This window comes from Prionailurus viverrinus, chromosome D4 (assembly GCF_022837055.1).
Source record: "Prionailurus viverrinus isolate Anna chromosome D4, UM_Priviv_1.0, whole genome shotgun sequence".
NCBI lineage: Eukaryota > Metazoa > Chordata > Mammalia > Carnivora > Felidae > Prionailurus > Prionailurus viverrinus.
The window spans coordinates 56,138,279-56,157,777 of NC_062573.1; the positions used below are offsets into that span (position 1 = coordinate 56,138,279).

The following is a 19,499-nucleotide window of genomic DNA, read 5'->3' on the forward strand; positions in this document are numbered from 1 at the left end:
AGAAAACAATGGCACACATGTCCCACTGTCTTACATTAGGCTCCCTCGATGTGGACCTGAGTTAGGGATTCATGAGTATGCAATTTACTAAGGAAATGTTCCCAAGAAAGATTGCTAAGGGAGTTGGGCAGAACAGGGATGGGCAGGAATCTAAGTAAGAATGTGATCTCATGCTTAAGTCCAGCAGAGGGTAGCTTCAGCATGAAGCCTCTAAGAGAATTTTTGAGTGAAATTTAAGATAGAGTTCTTTGACCCAAGCAAAAACTTCCAAAAGTCTCGTGAGGCTGATGGGAGGAATGCAAACTAGCAGAAATTTTCAACTCTCTGTGCAAGAGGGCAAAGCAACATCAGTACCATAAAAGCAATTCTTGTAAGAAAAACTGTAAGTGATGGATATTGAAAGTGCACAGAAGATGGTGGTGGTGGTGGTGGTGGTGTTTCTATGGGTGTATGGTACACACAGAAATGTAATAAAATAATTCAATATAAAGGGATCCAAGGGGATTTGGGTAGAACACCATTATTGTTCACAACACCAGAGTTCTTCCATATTTCCTTCCTACCATTTTTAATGTATTGACCTTTATCCCCATGTTCAATGCCCCATGGTCAGAAGTTGGCTGTTCTACATTCAGCCTCATATAGGTAAGAGGTCTAGGTCTAGGTCTAGGTAAGAGGAAGGCAGAGAGGGTGAAAGACAAAAAGTGCATTTTAGTTGAATATGTCCCTTTAAAAAAGTTTTTCTTGGGGCTCCAGGTGGCTCAGTCGGTTAAGTGTCTGACTTTATTTCTGGCTCAGGTCATGATCCCAAGGTTGTGAGATCGAGCCCCATGTCAAGTTCTGTGCTAAGCATGGAATCTGCTTAAGATTCTGTCTCTCCCTCTGTCACTCTCCCACACTCGAGCTGGCTCTCTCTCTAGAATAAATAAATAAATAAATAAATAAATAAAAGTTTTTCTCAAACCTTTATCCTGCCTATATTTTATTGTTCAGAACAGTGTCAAGTGGTTACCATATCTACTACATGGGAGTCTGGGAAGGCGTAATCCTGTTAAGAAAGTGGGGATAGTGGTGTTGGATATTAGGTAAACAACTACAATATTTGGTACCTTCTTACCTTACAGAGAATAAACAGAGATTGAGAGAGTTCACATAATTTGCTGAAGTTGCACAGCCTGTAAGCAGTAAACCAAACCTATGGTCTTTTTAAAAAAAAAATTGTTTTGTTTCCTTGTTTCTGTATGTATGTATGTATGCAACATCTACACCCAATGCGAGGATTGAACTCATGACGCTGAGATCAAGAGTTGCAGACTCTTCCAACTGAGCCAACCAAGTGCTCCCAAATCTATGTTCTTACTATGCTGGGTAGTGATTCATGCATTCTTCTTATGGGAATACCATATGGGCTAGGGACTATAATTGGACTTGGACAAGTGTTTCATAATCTTGGCACCTCAACAGGAATTACCTCATTGATTCTATCTCTACCAATTTGGCTTTAACTTTTATCTCTTGCATCCATTTCTCAGAGTCCTAAGCCCCCTAATCCCAACCCTGACTGGGACCTGTAGAAGGAACCTATATAACACAACCTTGAGGATGGATACATGAATAGATCAGGGTGGGTAGTAGGGTAGAGAATTCACTCATTTCTTTCTCTAATGTGAAACTCACACTGATATATCTTACCTTTGTGCAAATGTGTACTGCAGAGTTGGAGGTTAATACATAAATTGTACATGTTTTAAGTTCCATGTGGACAAGGAGCATAGTTTAGGTTTTTTTTGGGCGGGGGGAGGTGCTTTCACACTACCTAGCAAAGTCCAATATGCATGACATGTATTAAGGGAGCAACTGCTAGAGGACAAGACTTCTGGGCTGTATAGGTCATTGTATGATGGGGATGGGGGAGGAATTTTGAGTACCCTTGTTTAATATTTTTCCATCCATCATGCAATTTCTCAGCATGAGGCATAAAGGTTGAAATTGTTTTTATTTTTTGGCCTTTTTTTTTGCAGATGTGGTGGTTATAATTCAATTTTTTAAGATTTTAATCAAGCTGTTGCATTCTTTTTTTAAAAAATGTTTATTCATTTTTGAAAGAAAGAGAGAGAGAGAGAGAGAAAGATGCCACAAGTGGTTAAGGGGCAGAGAGGGAGACACAGAATCTGAAGTAGGCTCCAGGCTCTGAGCTGTCAGCACATAGTCCAATATAGGACTTGAACCCATGACAGCGAGATCATGACCTGAACTGAAGCTGGATGCTTAACTGACTGAGCCACCCAGGCACCCCGTCAAGCTGTTGCATTCTAATTAAATTAGCAATTATTTTTTCAAATTCCCTGAATCTTAACTCTTCATTTTTTTTCCAATTCTAAGTCATATTACTTATTCAAATAAAGTTTTCTTGACAGTATTTCAAGGTATCCAATAAATACATAAAAATCCAATGAATATAAATAAAATGAGGGAAAAGTAAGTTTTGGCATAATTGTTATTCTGATACAATGAAATGGAAAAATTCCTTCCAGTTATGTCTGTGTTATCGACCATCAAACCACATGAAAGTAAGTGACAAAAGACCATCACACATTTAAATATTTTAAATAATACTCAGTATAGTAATGGTAAAGTCTTTTTTAGAAAAGGAGAATTGAACATGAAAAGTAAGATAACCAGGTTGAAAGATACCTAAATGATCAGAGGTCAGGTTAAATTTCCTTTGGCAGGTGTATGTTGGCTGTTTGATTTGCGGTAAAAGTCACCAAATAGCTCATCTGTGCTGGCCAGTATGATGGGCACTGGGAATATAAAGGTGTAAAAGACACAATCCCTTTTCTGGAATATCTTATTTAATTTTGAATGACCAAGAACATCAAATGACCTACTTCATATACCAACATTGGTGGAGTAAAGTGTACTTACTTTCACTTAAAAACTTCAGAATATTGAGTCATTTTATGATAAAAACGTGGCCTCACAGACTTTTGAAAAATACAATTTATTCAAGAACTTAAACAATGTAATAGATATATCTGGTTACTTAAAAACAATAATTTTAAATATATCATAGAGATGCATATGATTAACATTTAGTGTTTTTCAGAGCGGATGATATAGATTCTGCGTTTGTTTTTGTCTCCATAATAAAATTGGCAATGAAAGCATAAGAGACTCTTAACTGAGAACAAACGGAGGGTTGATGGGGGGTGGGAGGGAGGGAGGGTGGGTGGTGGGTATTGAGGAGGGCACCTTTTGGGATGAGCACTGGGTGTTGTATGGAAACCAATTTGACAATAAACTTCATACATTGAAAAAAAAAGAAACTTGAAACAATATACAAAAAAAATAATAAAATTGGCAATGTAATGAAAGATTTATTATTGTTTATAATTGCTTACCCTCACACAGTAATTCTAAGCCTTTTTAATCTTATGTTCCACCAGCATTATAATCTAATAGATCTCAACAATTAAAAATTAAAAAGCCTACACTTTCAGAAAAAGTTGCATTTTATAAGTATTGTCATTAGTTTTATCATTTACTGTCAGTGTTAAGCCTAGGAAAAATTATAGTAGAATTAAGGCCTTAAAATAAGCAAAAGTATTCCTTTAGTAGTTGAAAAATCTTATTATATGGTTGAGTATGAATTTTATTACCTTAGTAATGTAAAATGCAAAGATGTTTAATAAAAAATATTGCTCTTTAATAGGCTTATATGAAATTCTACAACATCAGATAGATGAAGTAAAATAAAGATGGCATCCAGATATCAGGTGATTTGTAATGAAGCTCAGGAGTCACAAAAGGTATATCAAGAACACATTTGGTCAAAAGAATAAAGAAGTAATAAAAGTCAAACAAATATGCCATAATAAGTAGGGTAATCGGAAAGCTGGACAAGAAAAACATTTGTATACATGGGAAGAAAGTATTAGAAGAAATTTTGTCCAGGGTGATATGTATATCAAAAGTCATAGATCCCTGGAGAATAGGGTCAGAAGGACATTGTATACTACAAACATCAGGAAGAGTCAGTTATTGAAATTGTGATGTTAATCCTGTGTCCTATCTAGGCTCTAGTAGATTAGAGGATTTCTGAATTCACTGTGGTACTTGGATCCCATGGTACTTCGATGTCCTAAAATAAGTTGTGTCTCAGTGCTTTTAAAAAAACGTTTTAATTTGTTGGATATTCCTAATGATTTCAATTATATGTCTGAACTAAAATTTATTTCATTTCCTAATATAAGAATGTTTTGCTTAAACTTAACTAAGTCTATAAAAAATCAGCAGTTTACAAACAATTAGAGGTAAAATTATTTACTTTCCAAATAATGGATTTATTTTTCTTAATGTTTTGACTGTCTTTGTCATTTCATATATTTATATTATCTGCCTACCTATGTAGGTAGGTATCTGAAGTTTTGGGCATTTCAAACAAATTTGGTGTTTTATTCCAGTTGTGAAATGGTAAATCCAAATAGATTTGGTTGTCTTTTCACCAATAGCTTTAGTGTTTGAACTCATTGTTTGGAACCAGGGAAAATTATGTCTTTATGTAGCTCTTTAAAATGGATCCCTGTCTAAAATGAGACTTGGATTAAGGCCCTTGCTTCTCCCCAGAGGTCTCAGCTCTAAATATGAAGTTCTTTCTGTACTGAAAGTAGAAAAAATTAAAGTTCAGGTTGTACCTCTTCTGAGGTCTCTTTAGCAATACCCTACTGAATATGTAATGATACAGAAGGAAATAAAATGCAGAAATGAAAGACCATAAAAAAGTATTTACACATAATGAGAAAAACATTCCATAGCATACTAAGTACTCTCCATTTCCCTTGAATGTTACCTCTTTCTTTATTTCTCGATCATTTCTCCAGTGGTAGCTATTTGAGTTATCCAACACAAGATCCACAGCTTTCCATAACATTAAGTTTAAGAGAGTTTAAATATGATATTCTCTGTACTAAAATACTCAGTTTGATCCTCTAATTTAATTAGAGTAAGGTGGTTATCCTTTACTCCTATAAACACTCCAGGGTCATTCTTACATTCAAATGAAACACATTTGGAAGACTTCCTATGAAGGCGGAAGAAGGCCTGGTCTGGCAATGGGTTTTCACATTTTTGTAGCTGAGGAAACAAGAAAGAAAGCAATCAGCACGTGAGTGGGAAATCCATAGTCAACCTCACCTCCCTGTGTTAGAAACTAAGAAATAATTATAACTTGGTATTTCTAGCAAGGCTACTTACTAAGTAGGGGATGGGAATGGGGTAGGAAGAAGCTAGTAGAGGGCTGAAGTGGGGCGGATTTAATTTAATTTACTGATGGTCTACATACTTTGAGATACTTTGTAGCTTAGAATGACTGGATTTGGATACAGCAGCTCAGGATTTGTGCCCCACTTTTGCCATGTACTATCTCTGAGTCCTGTGCACATTGCTTTACCTCTCAAGCCTCAATTTTTTAGCCTAATCTATTTTCTACATGTGAGTGATATAAATGATTATTATTTCAGGCCAGTAAGTGTTGGGAATGGTTTGTTATACAGTAATATCTGACAAAAACAATAATTCCATCATAGAATTACTACAAGAATTAAAGGAGACTGCTTGTAAAACATTTAGCATGGTATTTGGCATATAATAGAGTTCTGTATGGGTTAGCTCTTACTACTGAGTAATTATATATGCCAAACACTGTTATATACATTGAGGAGCATTTGTTAAGGAAGATGTGGGGTACCATCCAGTGTTTATGTTAATACCTTACATGGCTGTATTAGTTAGATTTATAATTTTGTATTTATGTAATTTGTCATCTATATTATACTCTTATGTTTTCTTCCTGGTCTCCATCTTTGGCTTGTTTGTTCCTCAAAATGTTTATAACTCTTCATCATGACCAATATTATACTAACATTTACTAACTGAAAAAGACTGAGTAGTGAATCCTATGATTAGAATGTAGATTATTATTTATAATGATAATTGTAAATCTTGGCAGATGGAAATATTTATGACTTTCCCTTTAGCAGGCTTGGAGTATAAAATTACTTTTGCATTTGCCTAAGAAAACTATTTTATTAAGAAATGCTTCCTGGAAAAACAAAGTAGTTCCTAAAGCTGAGTAGATAGAATTTCAGATCATTCTACATAGTAGCACTTTTCAAACTTTAACGCACATATGAGTCTCCTGGAGATTTGTTAAAACACTGATTCGCATTCAGTTCTGAGGAAGCCTGAAATTCTGCATTTCTAACAAATTCGCAGCTGATTCTGCACTACTGGCAGAGCCCAGACTTTCAGTAGCAAGGCTATACATGCCATTTCCCTCCCTTCCCTATTCCAGAAGCAAGTTATTAGTAGTAACTGTGTTTTATGTACAATAGCAGAAACAAAACTTTTTCCTTGAACTGTGCCAAACACCCAAATCTGCACAAAAGAGTGGAGTCAATTATGACAGTTAAGTGCATATTTCTATTACCTCCACAGAGTGTTCTTTGTTATTGGCATGCAGCAGGAAGTCTTTGTCTTTTGTAGGACTCAGATTTACCAGTAACGTATGGCCATCATCAGCATCACCTTGCAATTAAAAAAATATGTAAATTAAAAATAATAAATTAATTTAAAAATCTAAATTATAAAGCTAAGAATTGAACAAGTAAGTTCAATTTAATGAAATGAATTTAACACCTAGGAAAGAATCCAAGATGTGATGTAAAATAATTGCTTCATTAACCAACATGTCTTATAGAAGTATTTGTACCCAAATGAAACTAAAAAGTCACCGCATAATTTGGGGGTAATGTTAAGCTCCTAAAGAGTCATTGGACAATTTGGGGGTATTTTTAAGCTCCTTAGTTTTCTTATTTGGTTTCTAATTGTAGAATTATGACTCTATTGGTTATTTGTCTGGGTGTCAGCTTCCCTGTCTCCATGTAAAGCCACTGATAGTTTTCCTTCAATATCCCAACTACTCTCCTTGTGTAACAGAACATTTCCCAGTCTGTTTTCTTGTAACTAAGTGTAGCAATGTGGCTAAGTTTTGACCAATGTGAGGTGAATGGAAGTGTCACGCGCAACTTCAAGGTTTTGTCCTTAAAGGGAAAGACAATTCATGCATCTGTCTTCCACTGTCCTGCTGATTGGGCATTGCTGAGGTAGCAAGTAATCTTGAACCATGTAGATGTTGGCAGAGTGACAAAGAGAGAAGGATCCTGGTCCCCGGACAACGTGTTGAGCAGCACTGCCATTCTCGTCCTGGCTAAGATAGAAATGAAGTTTTGTGTAGCTTAAACCACTATTATTCTGGATCTTTTTAAAATGTTAACCTTCATCCTAGTTATTAAACTGCAAATGGATGGGATGGAATAAATCCTCTAAGAATCTAAGAGATAACCATGAATGTGGGCTGGAGAGAATCTTCTGAGACTGCCTTCCTTTTTTATGGGGCATTTTTGGATTTGTCCTTGCCCCAAACTCAAGAATTCAAGTACTACAGTTACCTAGTCTTCCAAATTACCTGTTTCGCGTGAGGGAGGTTGGAAATCATAATAACGGAATAACACCTTATCTGAAAGAGAATGCATAAAATCCCTTCAGTGAGATACAATTTTATCAAAATGTTTCAGTTTTAACAAATACATAACGTCAGACAATATCCTCTTTTATTATACATCAATTAAAGAAATTTTGTGATTTTAAGGAAGGTCTCAAAAATGTATGAATATGCTCTGATGAATTCTCTAACACAGTTATTATTAAAATATTTAACAAATTGTCCATAACACTGGTATATTCTCTTATTTGAGATTGTACTTTGGTGATATTGATAGGACTGGAAAGATATAGCAGGTAATTAGCAGTAGCAAATATATGTGGTCTGTTCATCCATTTTTTTAAAGTTTATTTATTTTGAGAGAGAGAGAGCACATGTTGGGGAAGGGCAGAAAGAGAGAGAGAGAGAAAGAGAGAGAATCCCAAGCTGACCTGTGCTGTCAGTGTAGAGCCTGACATGGGGCTCAATCCCATGAACGCTGAGATCATGACCTAAGCCGAAACCAAGAGTTGGTTGCTTAACTGACTGAGCCACCCAGGAATCCCTCTTCCATCTTTCACAACAGATACCGCTTCTCAATATCAGCATCCTTTCCTATTAAATCCTCACTAAGCTTCTGAATTCTCTTCAACTTAGTGATATTTAGGCATGTCCGCCAATGTATTGGAGTTAGCACACAGTATGAAATCTATGTGTCATGTCTGAAGTAATACATTATTTATGGCTTGGTAAATTTATTTTTTACTTTACTAGTCATCATTATATCGTTATAGACAAAAGGAAATATTCTACCTTTCTCTTGGTCTTTTCCCAAGTCTTCTACATAGATCTCATAACTTCCATCCTCAAAAACGAAAGTAATAGATTGATCATTGTATGTGCTCAGGGAAGCAGAATGTTCTGTAACAAGTGAAAAGCTTGCCATTAAAAATTCAAAATATCTTGTTCCCATGAACAATCCTCAGCAATTAAAAAAAAACCACTTTGTTTAAGGTTTTTGTTTTTGTTTTTCCAATTTGAGCTGTACTTTGTCCACCATTGTTGGATAGATAAAAGCCTTTGGTGCAAGCTTAACATAGCTCAAAGGCGGAGGTATGTCGCTTGAATGGGATTAAAGATGCTGGTCTCCTTCATGAGGACTATAGGAGGTCATGTTAGTGTGCTTATGGGAGGATTTGATGGTGAGAAGTAAGCTGGAAAAGTGACAGACTTTGCCGGCTTCCTTGTTTCTTATGGTCAAGGGGACTGTGGACAAGAAGGGACTGTATTTTGAGAGACATGGTTAAATGAATACCCATCTGTAAGGTGTGGAGACCCATTCTGTCTTCTGGCTAAATAACAGAGACATTTACAGCAGCACTCTCAACTTTTAAAACAATGTCCCAGCACACATAGAAAATGATAGTATTTCTATGGCACGCTGGGGTAAACTGGTGTAGAATTAGGACCTATGTTGGTCCTTGAAGAAAAAAAATCATTACATTTTCTTTATATTATAGAATTGTGCAAAGAGAAATAATATACAAAATAGAAGAATGTTAAATATTGAATGTGTATATGAATTTCTGAAGTAAAATTATTTAAAAGTCTTTATTTAAGTTTTAGTTAGTTAACATACAATGCAATATTGGGTTCAGGAGTAGAATTCAGTGATTCATCACTTACATACAATACCCAATGCTCTTCACAACAAGTGCCCTCCTTAGTACCCATCAGTCATCTAGACCATTTCACACCCACCTCTCTCCATCAACCCACAGTTTGTTGTCTATTATTAAGAGTTTCTTGTGGTTTGTTTCCCTTTCTTCTCTTACCCCCTATGTTCATCTGTTTTATTTCTTAAATTCCACATATGAGTAAAGTCATATGGTTTTGTCTTTCTTTTATTGACTTATTTTGCTTACCATAAATTCTTAATGAGAAACTTCAGTATGTTTCTGGAAACTTAAGATATTTATATCAGGAGTTATGCTTGAAATGGCAATATGCCATTCCTGGTCAAGTTTTCTTAATGATCTCCTCATTTCTTGATAGTTACCATCAACTTGGGGTTTACTTGCACAAGTAGGTGATACAACCTAAAACCAATTTAACAACTATTTAAAATGTTTATGAGCTGAAATTATATTTTAAAAATATAATAGTTCTTCATTTTCTTTCATTGTCAAAATGTTGACATTTGGGGAGGAAATGTGTGGTTTTTTTTCCCTGAAGGATTAAGTATTTTCCCCAGGAATAATGTATATGGGATTCCAACCCATGACAAGCATTTCAAAATAATGATGGAGGGCTAACTATAGAATGCACATATATTGTTAGAGCAGCTACACTGTGACTAGTTTGGATACCACTAAATGGGTACAATGACAGCAAATGGACAGAAGTTTCTGTTACACAAGTAGGCATGGACTTGAAGCCGTTTCCTGAAGTGGCACTTGCCATGGTCCTGTGTCTTATCTCCCTCCTCACACCCACACCATGCCCATCACCAGGCATACCTTGGATACTTGGAACATCAGTTGTTCCAAAGCATTTCTGGACCATAGGCACACCAAAGGCTAAGCCCTCCACAGGCCGTTCCAGCTGCTGATGACGGGCAGTGAATACTAGATGTTCTTTATACTTTCCAGCTGTAGGATAAGGAGTGGATTGTCAGTACCCAGTCGGCCCAAACCCCTTACCCCCACTTTGAGGATTCTGAGTCAAAGCTGCTTGCTGACAGTGATGACTGACCCCAGGGCTTTAGCCACCCCACAGTCTGAAGGGATCAATATTTCCTGGCACACTTATACCACAGTAGGGTACACTCATTGGAGTCCAGATGGGAGAAAACTAGTGACCCATGGTCTCAACACCCCCAAAAAAACAACTGCTATTAACATTTTAGTTTAATACCTTTAAATGAAAAAAAAATGTAAAATACTATAAATATATTTATAATTTAATATCCTCTGTTTTCACTTATTATGACATGACTATTTCTACCATGCTATAAAACTCTTTATATGTCCTTTTGAAAATGGCTAGAAAATAGTTCAGCATCCTTACTATTTTTCAGAAGGAAAATTTGGTCGAGGGAAAAAATTATATATCTAAGATGTGGTAAATGAAGGCTAATAGATGCTCATTACTATATTGAAAAATTACCAGGAAATGTAGTTTCCCCTTACCTCTTCTTGTTGAATGTCTTTTGGTGGTTTCTTTCTTAAAATAACAGGCTGTCTTTTTTATAAGGCCAGAACGTAGCTGCATAAAGTACATTTGGCAAACTTCTTCAGCCTTCTGCTGGGATTCTAAACAATTGAAAAATTTTGATACTGTTTCATTCCATCCATATTTATATTTTTACAAACCCTGAGCATAGCAGTCCACGAAAGCAACTAAAGATCCACAGTATCTTATCAGAAAGCTTGGGGCCAATTGTGTTTCAAAATTCAGAGTTTTTTATTTAAAAAAAATTTTAATGTTTATTTTTGAAGGATAGAGAGGCAGAGCATGAGCAGGGGAAGAGCAGAGAGAAAAGGAGACACAGATTCTGAAGCAGGCTCCAGGCTCTGAGCTGTCAGCCCAAGACCTGACATGGGGCTCAAACTCACAAACCATGAGATTATGACCTGAGCCGAAGTCAGACGCTTAACCGACTGAACCACCTAGGTGCCCCCAAATTCAGAGTTTTTTTTAGATTTTAGAGTTGTCAGGTAGAGTATATGCTGTATATATGTAGTACTCCCAGCAGGGACTAGGGCAGCACTCATAACCAAATATTAATTCATGATTTAAAGTGAAATATAGGAAAATGCATATAAAGTGAAATAAATAAAGACTTCATGTTGGTTCAGGTCAGGATTTGTCACATGAGTTCAGATTGTATTTTATTACCAAATGAGTTATGAAAAATTTTAGGTCCTTAGAAAAAAAATTTGGTTTTCAGAATTCCATATAAGGGAGTGTGGATCTACATCAAGCATATATCAATCTTTGCCTAACTTTTGTGATCACATGAAATCTATAATCTTCTTTTACTTATCTAGAATACACTTTTAATAATTTTAGAAGAATGGCTATAGTCTCTAGAGGTTATTGATATTAAAAATAAGTGACCCATGTCTTCAAGCTTTTTTCCTTTATTTTCTTCTAAGAGTTTCATGTCTAACATTTAAGTCTTTAATCCATTTCAGGTCAGTTTTTGTGAGTTCTTTTACATGCGGATATCCAGTTTTCCCAACACCATTTATTGAAGAGACCATCTTTTCTCCTTTGAGTATTTTTTTGCTCCCTTCTCAAATGTTAGCATGTCTACAGTGGGCCAAGCACTGTGCTAGTAATTTTACTTACTGTTTCATTTAATCCTTTACAATAATATTACAAGGAAGTTATTCTCCTCATTTTCCAAATGATGATCAGAGGCTCTGAAAACTCTTAAGAGGACCCTGATACTTATCAGCAGGAGGAATTAGTGAGTCATGAAAAAATATGAATGACAAATTTGGCTTTTGCTGGTTATTTTTTAAGCAGTAAAGGGAATCCCCCCACAACACACACACACACACACACACACACACACACACACAGCTCCAGGGCACAGCTCTTCACTTTCCTGGTATTTCTCTTTCTTTTATTTTATCTTAGAATTAGGGGCAGATTCTTGTCTGATTTGTTGCAATGAAAGAATAGCTATTGGTTTTCCCAGAGGCCAAACTGTGTTTCCAAGAGTGCATGTTGTGAACCTTTGGAAGGCATCAAGTTACCTTTATGAGGAGTCTGGGAAAGACAAGCTGGTGGACTCTGGGTCTCTCTAAGGAGATACTCTATTTGGATTAGAAGACAGTTGTTGGTTTCATTCACCCATTCCAAATGAAAACAAAACCAAAGAGCAACTCAGCTGCTATTTATATCCACATCTCAACACTAGATTAGTGTGATCTTGGCCAAGCATCTTAACCTCATTGGTCCTTGGGTCATGTGCCAAATCTGTCTCAGAAAATTGCTAAGAGGTTTAGGTGAAATGACTAAGTAAAGCCCAGTTCCTGGCCCATCATGGATTTTCAAACACACTTGCCCAAGGTTACAGATCTGGTGAGAAGTTGTAACTCAAATATGTCTAGCATCAAAGCTACTCTTTCCATCCACTTCCATCTAAGAAAATGCTACACTGCAATTTTAGGAACTAACATAATACAAATCCAAATTAAGTCAAAGTAAAAAATTTAATCACCTATTTAGTAATTCTTTCATTTAGTCAAAGAAAAAGTCTCAAATAAAAAATTAAATTTTCTACTTGCAAATTCATAAAAGGTTTTTCAGAGTCAAATGGAAAAGAAAGTTGTAACACTTGAGTCATGGCATCTCAACTTTTAGTGTTTTGGTAAATGAATTATCAAGCAATTTGTATCAATACAGCCAAATTTCAATTATTCAGTGATTCAGAAAATGAAAATTATGATTTTAGGATCCATTCTATGATATATATTTTTTAATGTTTGCTTATTTATTTTGAGAGAGAGAGAGAGTGGGAGAGGGGCAGAAAGAGAGAGGGAGAGGGAGAATCCCAAGTAGTCTCCATACTCAGCTTGGTGCCCAATGTGGGGCTTGATCTCATGAAACATGAGATCATTATTGAGCTAAAATCAAGAGTCAGACACTTAACAGACTGAGCCACCCAGGCACCCCTCCTCCTTTTAATTCTCTAGAAGATTTGTCTTCCTGATATACTTTGAAAGTTAAGTAAACTTTTGTAACTTACTATTTTGAATTATCTATATCTTACCTCCAATTCAGATGGGCATCTGCCTTTAGGTATCTTCAACACTCTGAATGGGGCAAGACCACTTAATTATACTAACATCTACATTGGAACTCCCTAATATTGCATCAAATTTATAAATATCAACTGTAGTATCACATTTACATAATGCTTTTACAATTGCAAGGATAATTTATAAACCTATGCCAATGCCAGCATTGAACTTAGTTTCCTGACGACTAATTTAATAAAATACTTTATTAAATGTTTCACATTGTCTCTCCAGAACTAAAAGGCATAAGATGATACTGAAGGCATGCTCATTCTTTACATGCTTATCTTTATGTTATATTCAGAATCCCATTGGACATAACTGACAGGCATGTCTAACATTGAGAGTGGACCCTGTAGGGAGCAGGATGTGGGTCTTGGGTAGTTAGAAGTAACAGTCATGATATTGAGGAAGTATTATGGGTGTAGAAGAGAGGAGCTAAAGATATTGATGTAGAGGCTATCATCTAGTGGGACGAACACTAGTATAATTTATTGAGGGGTGACTACATTTGAAATATTGAAGATGGAGCACCTGGGTGGCTCAGTCTGTTAAGCATCTGACTTCAGCTCAGGTCATGATCTCACCATTCGTGGGTTTGAGCCCCGCATCCGGCTCTGTGCTGAGAGCTCAGAGCCTGCTTCAGATTGTGTTTCTTTCTCTCTCTGCCCCTCCCCTGCTCATGCTGTCTCTGTCTCTCTCTCTCCCTCTCCTTCTCTCTCTCTCTCTCTCACAAAATAAATAAACTTAAAAAATTCTTTGAAGTATTGAAGATAATTTACATTGGGAGAATTTGTAAGAAGGTATACTTTCGTGTTCAGGGCAGCTGAAAGTATGGTTGTGAGGGTTGTGTTCTCAGACAGGAAGCACAAAGCTGGCATGGCCTTGGGGACTCTGTGGGAGAGAGTTCTCTGCTGGGGTCAAAAGGCCAACTCAAGCTTATGTAAGGGCTGTTGCCACTTCCTATGTCTCTATCCTGCCTGATGTATGAGGGCAGTGTCTCAGATGGTTTTTAAAGAAATTCTCATAAGTAATTTCATCATAGCAACATGATGAAATCCTTCACGCATTTCTGGTGAGTAAATGGGAAGGGGCTTGGAAATCTTTCTGTACTTCTGTCACTAAGAGAGCCAGACTATGGCTGACAGGAACTACATAAGTGAATCACTCATCTTTCATTTCTTCCCGAAACACCTATTTCACCAAAGTCTCTCCTCACTGCTTACTACCCTTGATTTATCTGTGGCATTTGACTTTGGCAACCACATCCTTCTCTGAAACTCTTTCTTTTCTTGTCATGTCACCAGTCTTCTTATGTTCTCCTTTTTTCTCTCTGATCATCCATCTCTGCTTCTTTGTTGGTTTTCTCCTTGTCTGACTGCTTCTAAAATATTGGTGTTCCTCAAAATTTGTCCTTTGCCTTTCCTCTCACTCTAGACTTTCTTTCTGGGCAAGCCTGCTCCAATGACATCTTTTTATACACTGATGACTCCCCAAACTGTAACTGTCCCTTAGTTCTGTCTCCTGAGTTTCCTATCTGTGGCTCTTTCTTCACAGGGTATTTTGACTTAAGTTATCCTACAGCATCTCTGTGTCTATGTAGAGCCACCAGAATTCTAGACATCTCTACCTGGATGACCAACACCTACTCCAAATTCAAATATACTCATAAAAAAATCAACCCTTCGTTATCTTTTTCTACCCAAAATATATTCCTCTTGAAATCCTATCTTGAAAAACAGTACCACTTTCTACCATTGTCTGCTCATTCTTAAATCATCCTGAAAGCTGAGAATCATCTATTTTTCCATCTCTGTCCATGCCTCAATTTATGTGGTTGGTCTGTCATTAAATCTTATTGATTTCACTTTCTGAATGTATCTGAAATTTAGTTCTTCCTTCCTATTCTGTTGTTTTAGGTTAGGCCCTCATCATCAGTCCCCTAGATGAATGCAGTGGACTTCTAACCTATTTTTGTTTCTATTCTTGCCCCTTCACTCTATATGCCACCATCAATGTGATTGATCTCTCTAAAATAAAAATATCCAGTGCCTGGGTGGCTCAGTTGGTTGAGCATCTGACTCTTGATTTCAGCTCAGGTTATGATCCCAGGGTTGTGGGAGCATCATGCTCCACATTGAGCATGGAGCCTGCTTGAGATTCTCTCTCTCTCTCTCTCTCTCTCTCTCTCTCTCCCTCCTCTGCTCATGCACCCTTCTTCTGCCTCCCTCCTCTGCTCATGCACTCTCTCTACCTTAAAAAAATCTTGCTATTCCCCAATTAAATGTTTTCAGTGGTTTCTTACTGTCCATAGGATAAAGTTGAGCTCCATCACTGTAACAGAAGATATTCCATGGACATAACTCAAATTAAAGGGTGTGACCTCTACTCGCTTCTATTGCCAATTATTGCCATGTAGGGATATGGACCCAGTGTTGCTAGATTTTCAGATTTTTCAAGATATGGAGATTTTTATGCACAATCTTCTAATTTTTAAATGTTTCCTCAATTAAAAAACAACAATATACTGTTCAGGCCAGATAAAATACTTCTGCTGGATGGATCTGTCCCATGGCTCTCATACTGTGACTGGTGGCTAGATTCACTAGGAATCTGGATTGTCAGGACAGAGAAAGTGTTGATGAATGTAGGGGAGAAGAAGTAGCAGAGAAAAATGGCCTGACTCTACAAGTAGTTTCCTTGAAACTAAGAAGGAAATGAGTTTTGGGAGGGGCTTTTCTCTAGCTCATTAAGTACTGTATCTTATTGGCACTAAGGATGAAATACTTTAGTGGTGACCAAACTCATATGGAACCTGATTGTATGTATACCTCTAGCCGATAGATATTGAGTTTTCTGGCTTTGTGATTGTATCAGATCCTGCTAGTCCAAAGGAGAAGGAACAAAAATGAGCTTTCTTGCTTTGTTGCTTGGAGGCTCAAAGCAGTTAATTTAGAAAAATAAGATACAATATTACTTGCACCTTGAGTTTTGAGAAGTGCGCCTGCCACACACTTTATAGATATCTGTTGAAATTTTATGCAGCAGTGTCTAAATAATGAAAATCTTAGTGTTAAACTGAGCAATATTATTGGAAAAGAAGATCTGTTAAGGGACAATAAGAATAATGTGCTGTATTCCAAAGCCATATACATGATTTGGGGATTATCTTTATCATGTCTCTCTAAATGGTATAAGTAAGCTGTTAGGGCCACTGCACCCTTAAAGGAGAGGCTACATTTTAATTTTTGCATCAATGCCAGCAACTCTGGCATAAACTCCAGCCTGCTCCTCCACTCCAGTATCTATAAAGTGGCCACATCTCCTGGTGTACAAAGAAAACACATTATTAAGAGGACATAGAGTCAGTTCCACTGAGACACTGTTTCTACACAGTTTTGATTCAGACACAAATAAAAGGATTAACTTAACTGCGATTTTCTGGCCATTCAGAAACTACAATTAAATTAATGTTTTCCTTGGTTACTAAAAACAGCATGGGTGGGCCACAGCTTTAGGGAAGACAGAAAACGATATTCTTTACCACTGCTCTCTTCTAGCCTTAACGATGTTCAAAGAGATGAAGAGAACAAAGAACAAAGATATGCCAGTCCCCACTATCATTCCTCATCCTCTATTTTCTCCCCAGTCTTGCCAGACTTCTATTAACTTTCTTTGGTGTTACCTCTTTTGTATGAAAAACATGAGTGTAAATTTGCATAATTCTTTCCTAGGATGATTTTCAGGATCAAAGATATTAGCTCTTTCATCTTAAAACTATGGCTACTACCTGCCTTTATTTACCCTTCAATTTATGCCAATTCCTTTGAGTTTTCAACTGGATAGACTTGAGCATCATTTGATCAACTCCGCTTTATTTGGGGCATGTATTATTCAAATATCTTCACTTATTATTCTCTCCCTTATCAGAAGTTGCAAGTCAAGACCACAGTACACCAAAGGTGTTTTATACATAATAAATGTTTGTTGAATGAAAGAAAATCAGTTTAAAATTTTATTGATCTGGGAAAAAGATTTTGGGTTAGGTAGAAAGAGGTGTGGGTAGAAAGAAGGGATTGATATTAAGGGTTATTCATGTTTATCACTATTAGCAGGTTTCAATTACCTAAACCATTCTTGTCCTGGTATGTATCAAATAAGCAAAAGTTGGCTATATATAGTTTGTCTAAAACCAAAGACTGTTGTATTACAAACTTATGAGCCATCCTTCCTAATTTCAGCTCTTGTATTCTTAGTAGCTTTTGGCAAGATATCATGTATGAACATCAGAATCATAAAGATTTGATAACAGATGAATATAGTGTGTAAAACAATCAGAAATGCTTAAGTTCTTACTTCCCAACTTGGGAGATTTTACCAAAGCCTTGCCTGCTGAGCTGTTCATCTTTGCTGGGGAGATTTTGGTGGTTGAATACTCCATTTTAGTCTTCATTTTTCAGGCTCCTGTAGGTTAAAATGTAATATTAGTTCAATTGTCTCAACTTGAAAATAAACAGAAACAACTGTGGCAAACTCAATATTAATAACAGCCACATAAGGAAAGTAATTATTTCAATAATATTTGAACATAGTTTTCTGAAAATATATCTATATTGAAATATAGTCAGAGGTCAAAAAGAACTGCAAAGAAATCTTAAACTTTACTTACTGGGCTTTTTGTTGGTGGTATTACTGATTTTGGAATTCTGAAACAGTTTTTTATATACTAGAGTATAGAACAAATAAGTAGATATGTTAATGTTACAGGATTTTTACCGCAGGGGAAAGGAGATACAAATATAAAATATAAGAAGCCAAAGGGAAATCTCTGTTGTGTTAAATCTGAATCAGCAGTATCAGTATGCCCATCTTAGTTTCTAAACAGTTTTTACACTAAAAGGAACCAGGACTCTAGATATGGGTTGGGAATGTAGAAGTGAATATGGAATATTCAGTAATGCCAAAAAGCCATGTGTCATTCAAAAATTTGTGAGGCTGTGTCAAAAGGACACAGGAGTCTCCTTAAAGGGTTTCCCACTGGCCAAATTTGGCATAATCTGAGCATCAAAAAGAAAAATGAAGGCAATTTACTATAAAGCATTTAATGTGAAAAGAAACCCACCAGTCTTGCATTTCTCAAGAATGAATGAATGAGGGATTTATTCATTATAGAAAGAATGGTAGAATTAGAAAAACAACAGTCTTGTAGCCCCCAATTTAATACTTGATTCAGGCAAGGATCATCAATGGTTGCTGCGCCTTGACTATCAAACTGGGTGGCAATATCTTACTGAAAGAATATTGTGTTCTCTATTATAAATTGCAGAAAAACTCAAATTCTTTCAGTAAGGTACCACAGACTGGCTTCATTATCAAGGTAAGGCAGTGGTGCTGTGATTTGTGGAGAGAGCAGCATTTCTCCAGCTTTAAATTCTCCCTTATATTGCCTGAAACTCTGCTAATAGTTATTTCTACTTGTATTAAGCATTGCCCTCTTTTTCCTAGATTACAAAAAAAAAATCAGTTTATTCCAGGAGTGGTTATTATTTAAATCCCTTAGAAATTTTATATGAATCTGTTCTTCTAGCGGGGTAAGGAATGAGCATTGGGTTTCTGAATTAGAGGACTCCTTGGAAGATAAACTTCATACAACTTTGTTTTTGTCTCTGGACTTCACATAGGTTGAAATTCCATTGTTTTTGTTGTTGTTGTTATTGTTTAGATGGATAACATTACATGCAACCATCTTATTTACACTGGGTTTCATGAGCAAAATTCTTCAATGGTAAGAACACTTAGAAGCAGAGAATCTTTGATATCATTTTCCTGAGCCCCTAAAACAATGGATGAGTAGGCTAAGACTGAAAGATTAAGTGGCTTGCACAGGATCACAAAAGAAAAACTGGGACCAGAATCTAGTTTCCTGATTTCCTTCTTTATGCCAGAGTTTCCCACCCTATCTCCTCTCTTCCTCTTCCAAATGTAAGAAGAAAATAATCAAAACTGGGAATTTAGTTTCAAATGCTTAGCCAGTTGTCCAACTTCTTTGAAAATAATAAATTTCTAAATATGGTAGTTAATTTGTAATCATAACATGTGGAATAGTTTGGTATTATTGTAGTTAAATTTTAAATTTATAG

General features: G+C 36.3%; 1 protein-coding gene across 2 annotated transcripts in view; it reads right to left on the bottom strand.

Annotated features, from left to right (window-relative positions):
• Positions 1–3,030: 3,030 nt before the first annotated feature.
• The window catches only part of IL33 (interleukin 33), a 38,768-nt gene continuing 22,299 nt past the window's right edge, over positions 3,031–19,499 (bottom strand). For both annotated transcript variants that reach the window (XM_047830290.1, XM_047830291.1), the window contains 7 exons: positions 17,716–17,823; positions 10,735–10,857; positions 10,063–10,194; positions 8,357–8,464; positions 7,529–7,579; positions 6,491–6,588; positions 3,031–5,136 (listed from right to left, as the gene is read on the bottom strand). In XM_047830290.1, the coding sequence (XP_047686246.1) occupies positions 4,939–5,136; positions 6,491–6,588; positions 7,529–7,579; positions 8,357–8,464; positions 10,063–10,194; positions 10,735–10,857; positions 17,716–17,812 (807 nt within the window). In that variant the 5' untranslated portion in view covers positions 17,813–17,823 and the 3' untranslated portion in view covers positions 3,031–4,938. The remainder of the gene's footprint in view (positions 5,137–6,490; positions 6,589–7,528; positions 7,580–8,356; positions 8,465–10,062; positions 10,195–10,734; positions 10,858–17,715; positions 17,824–19,499) is intronic.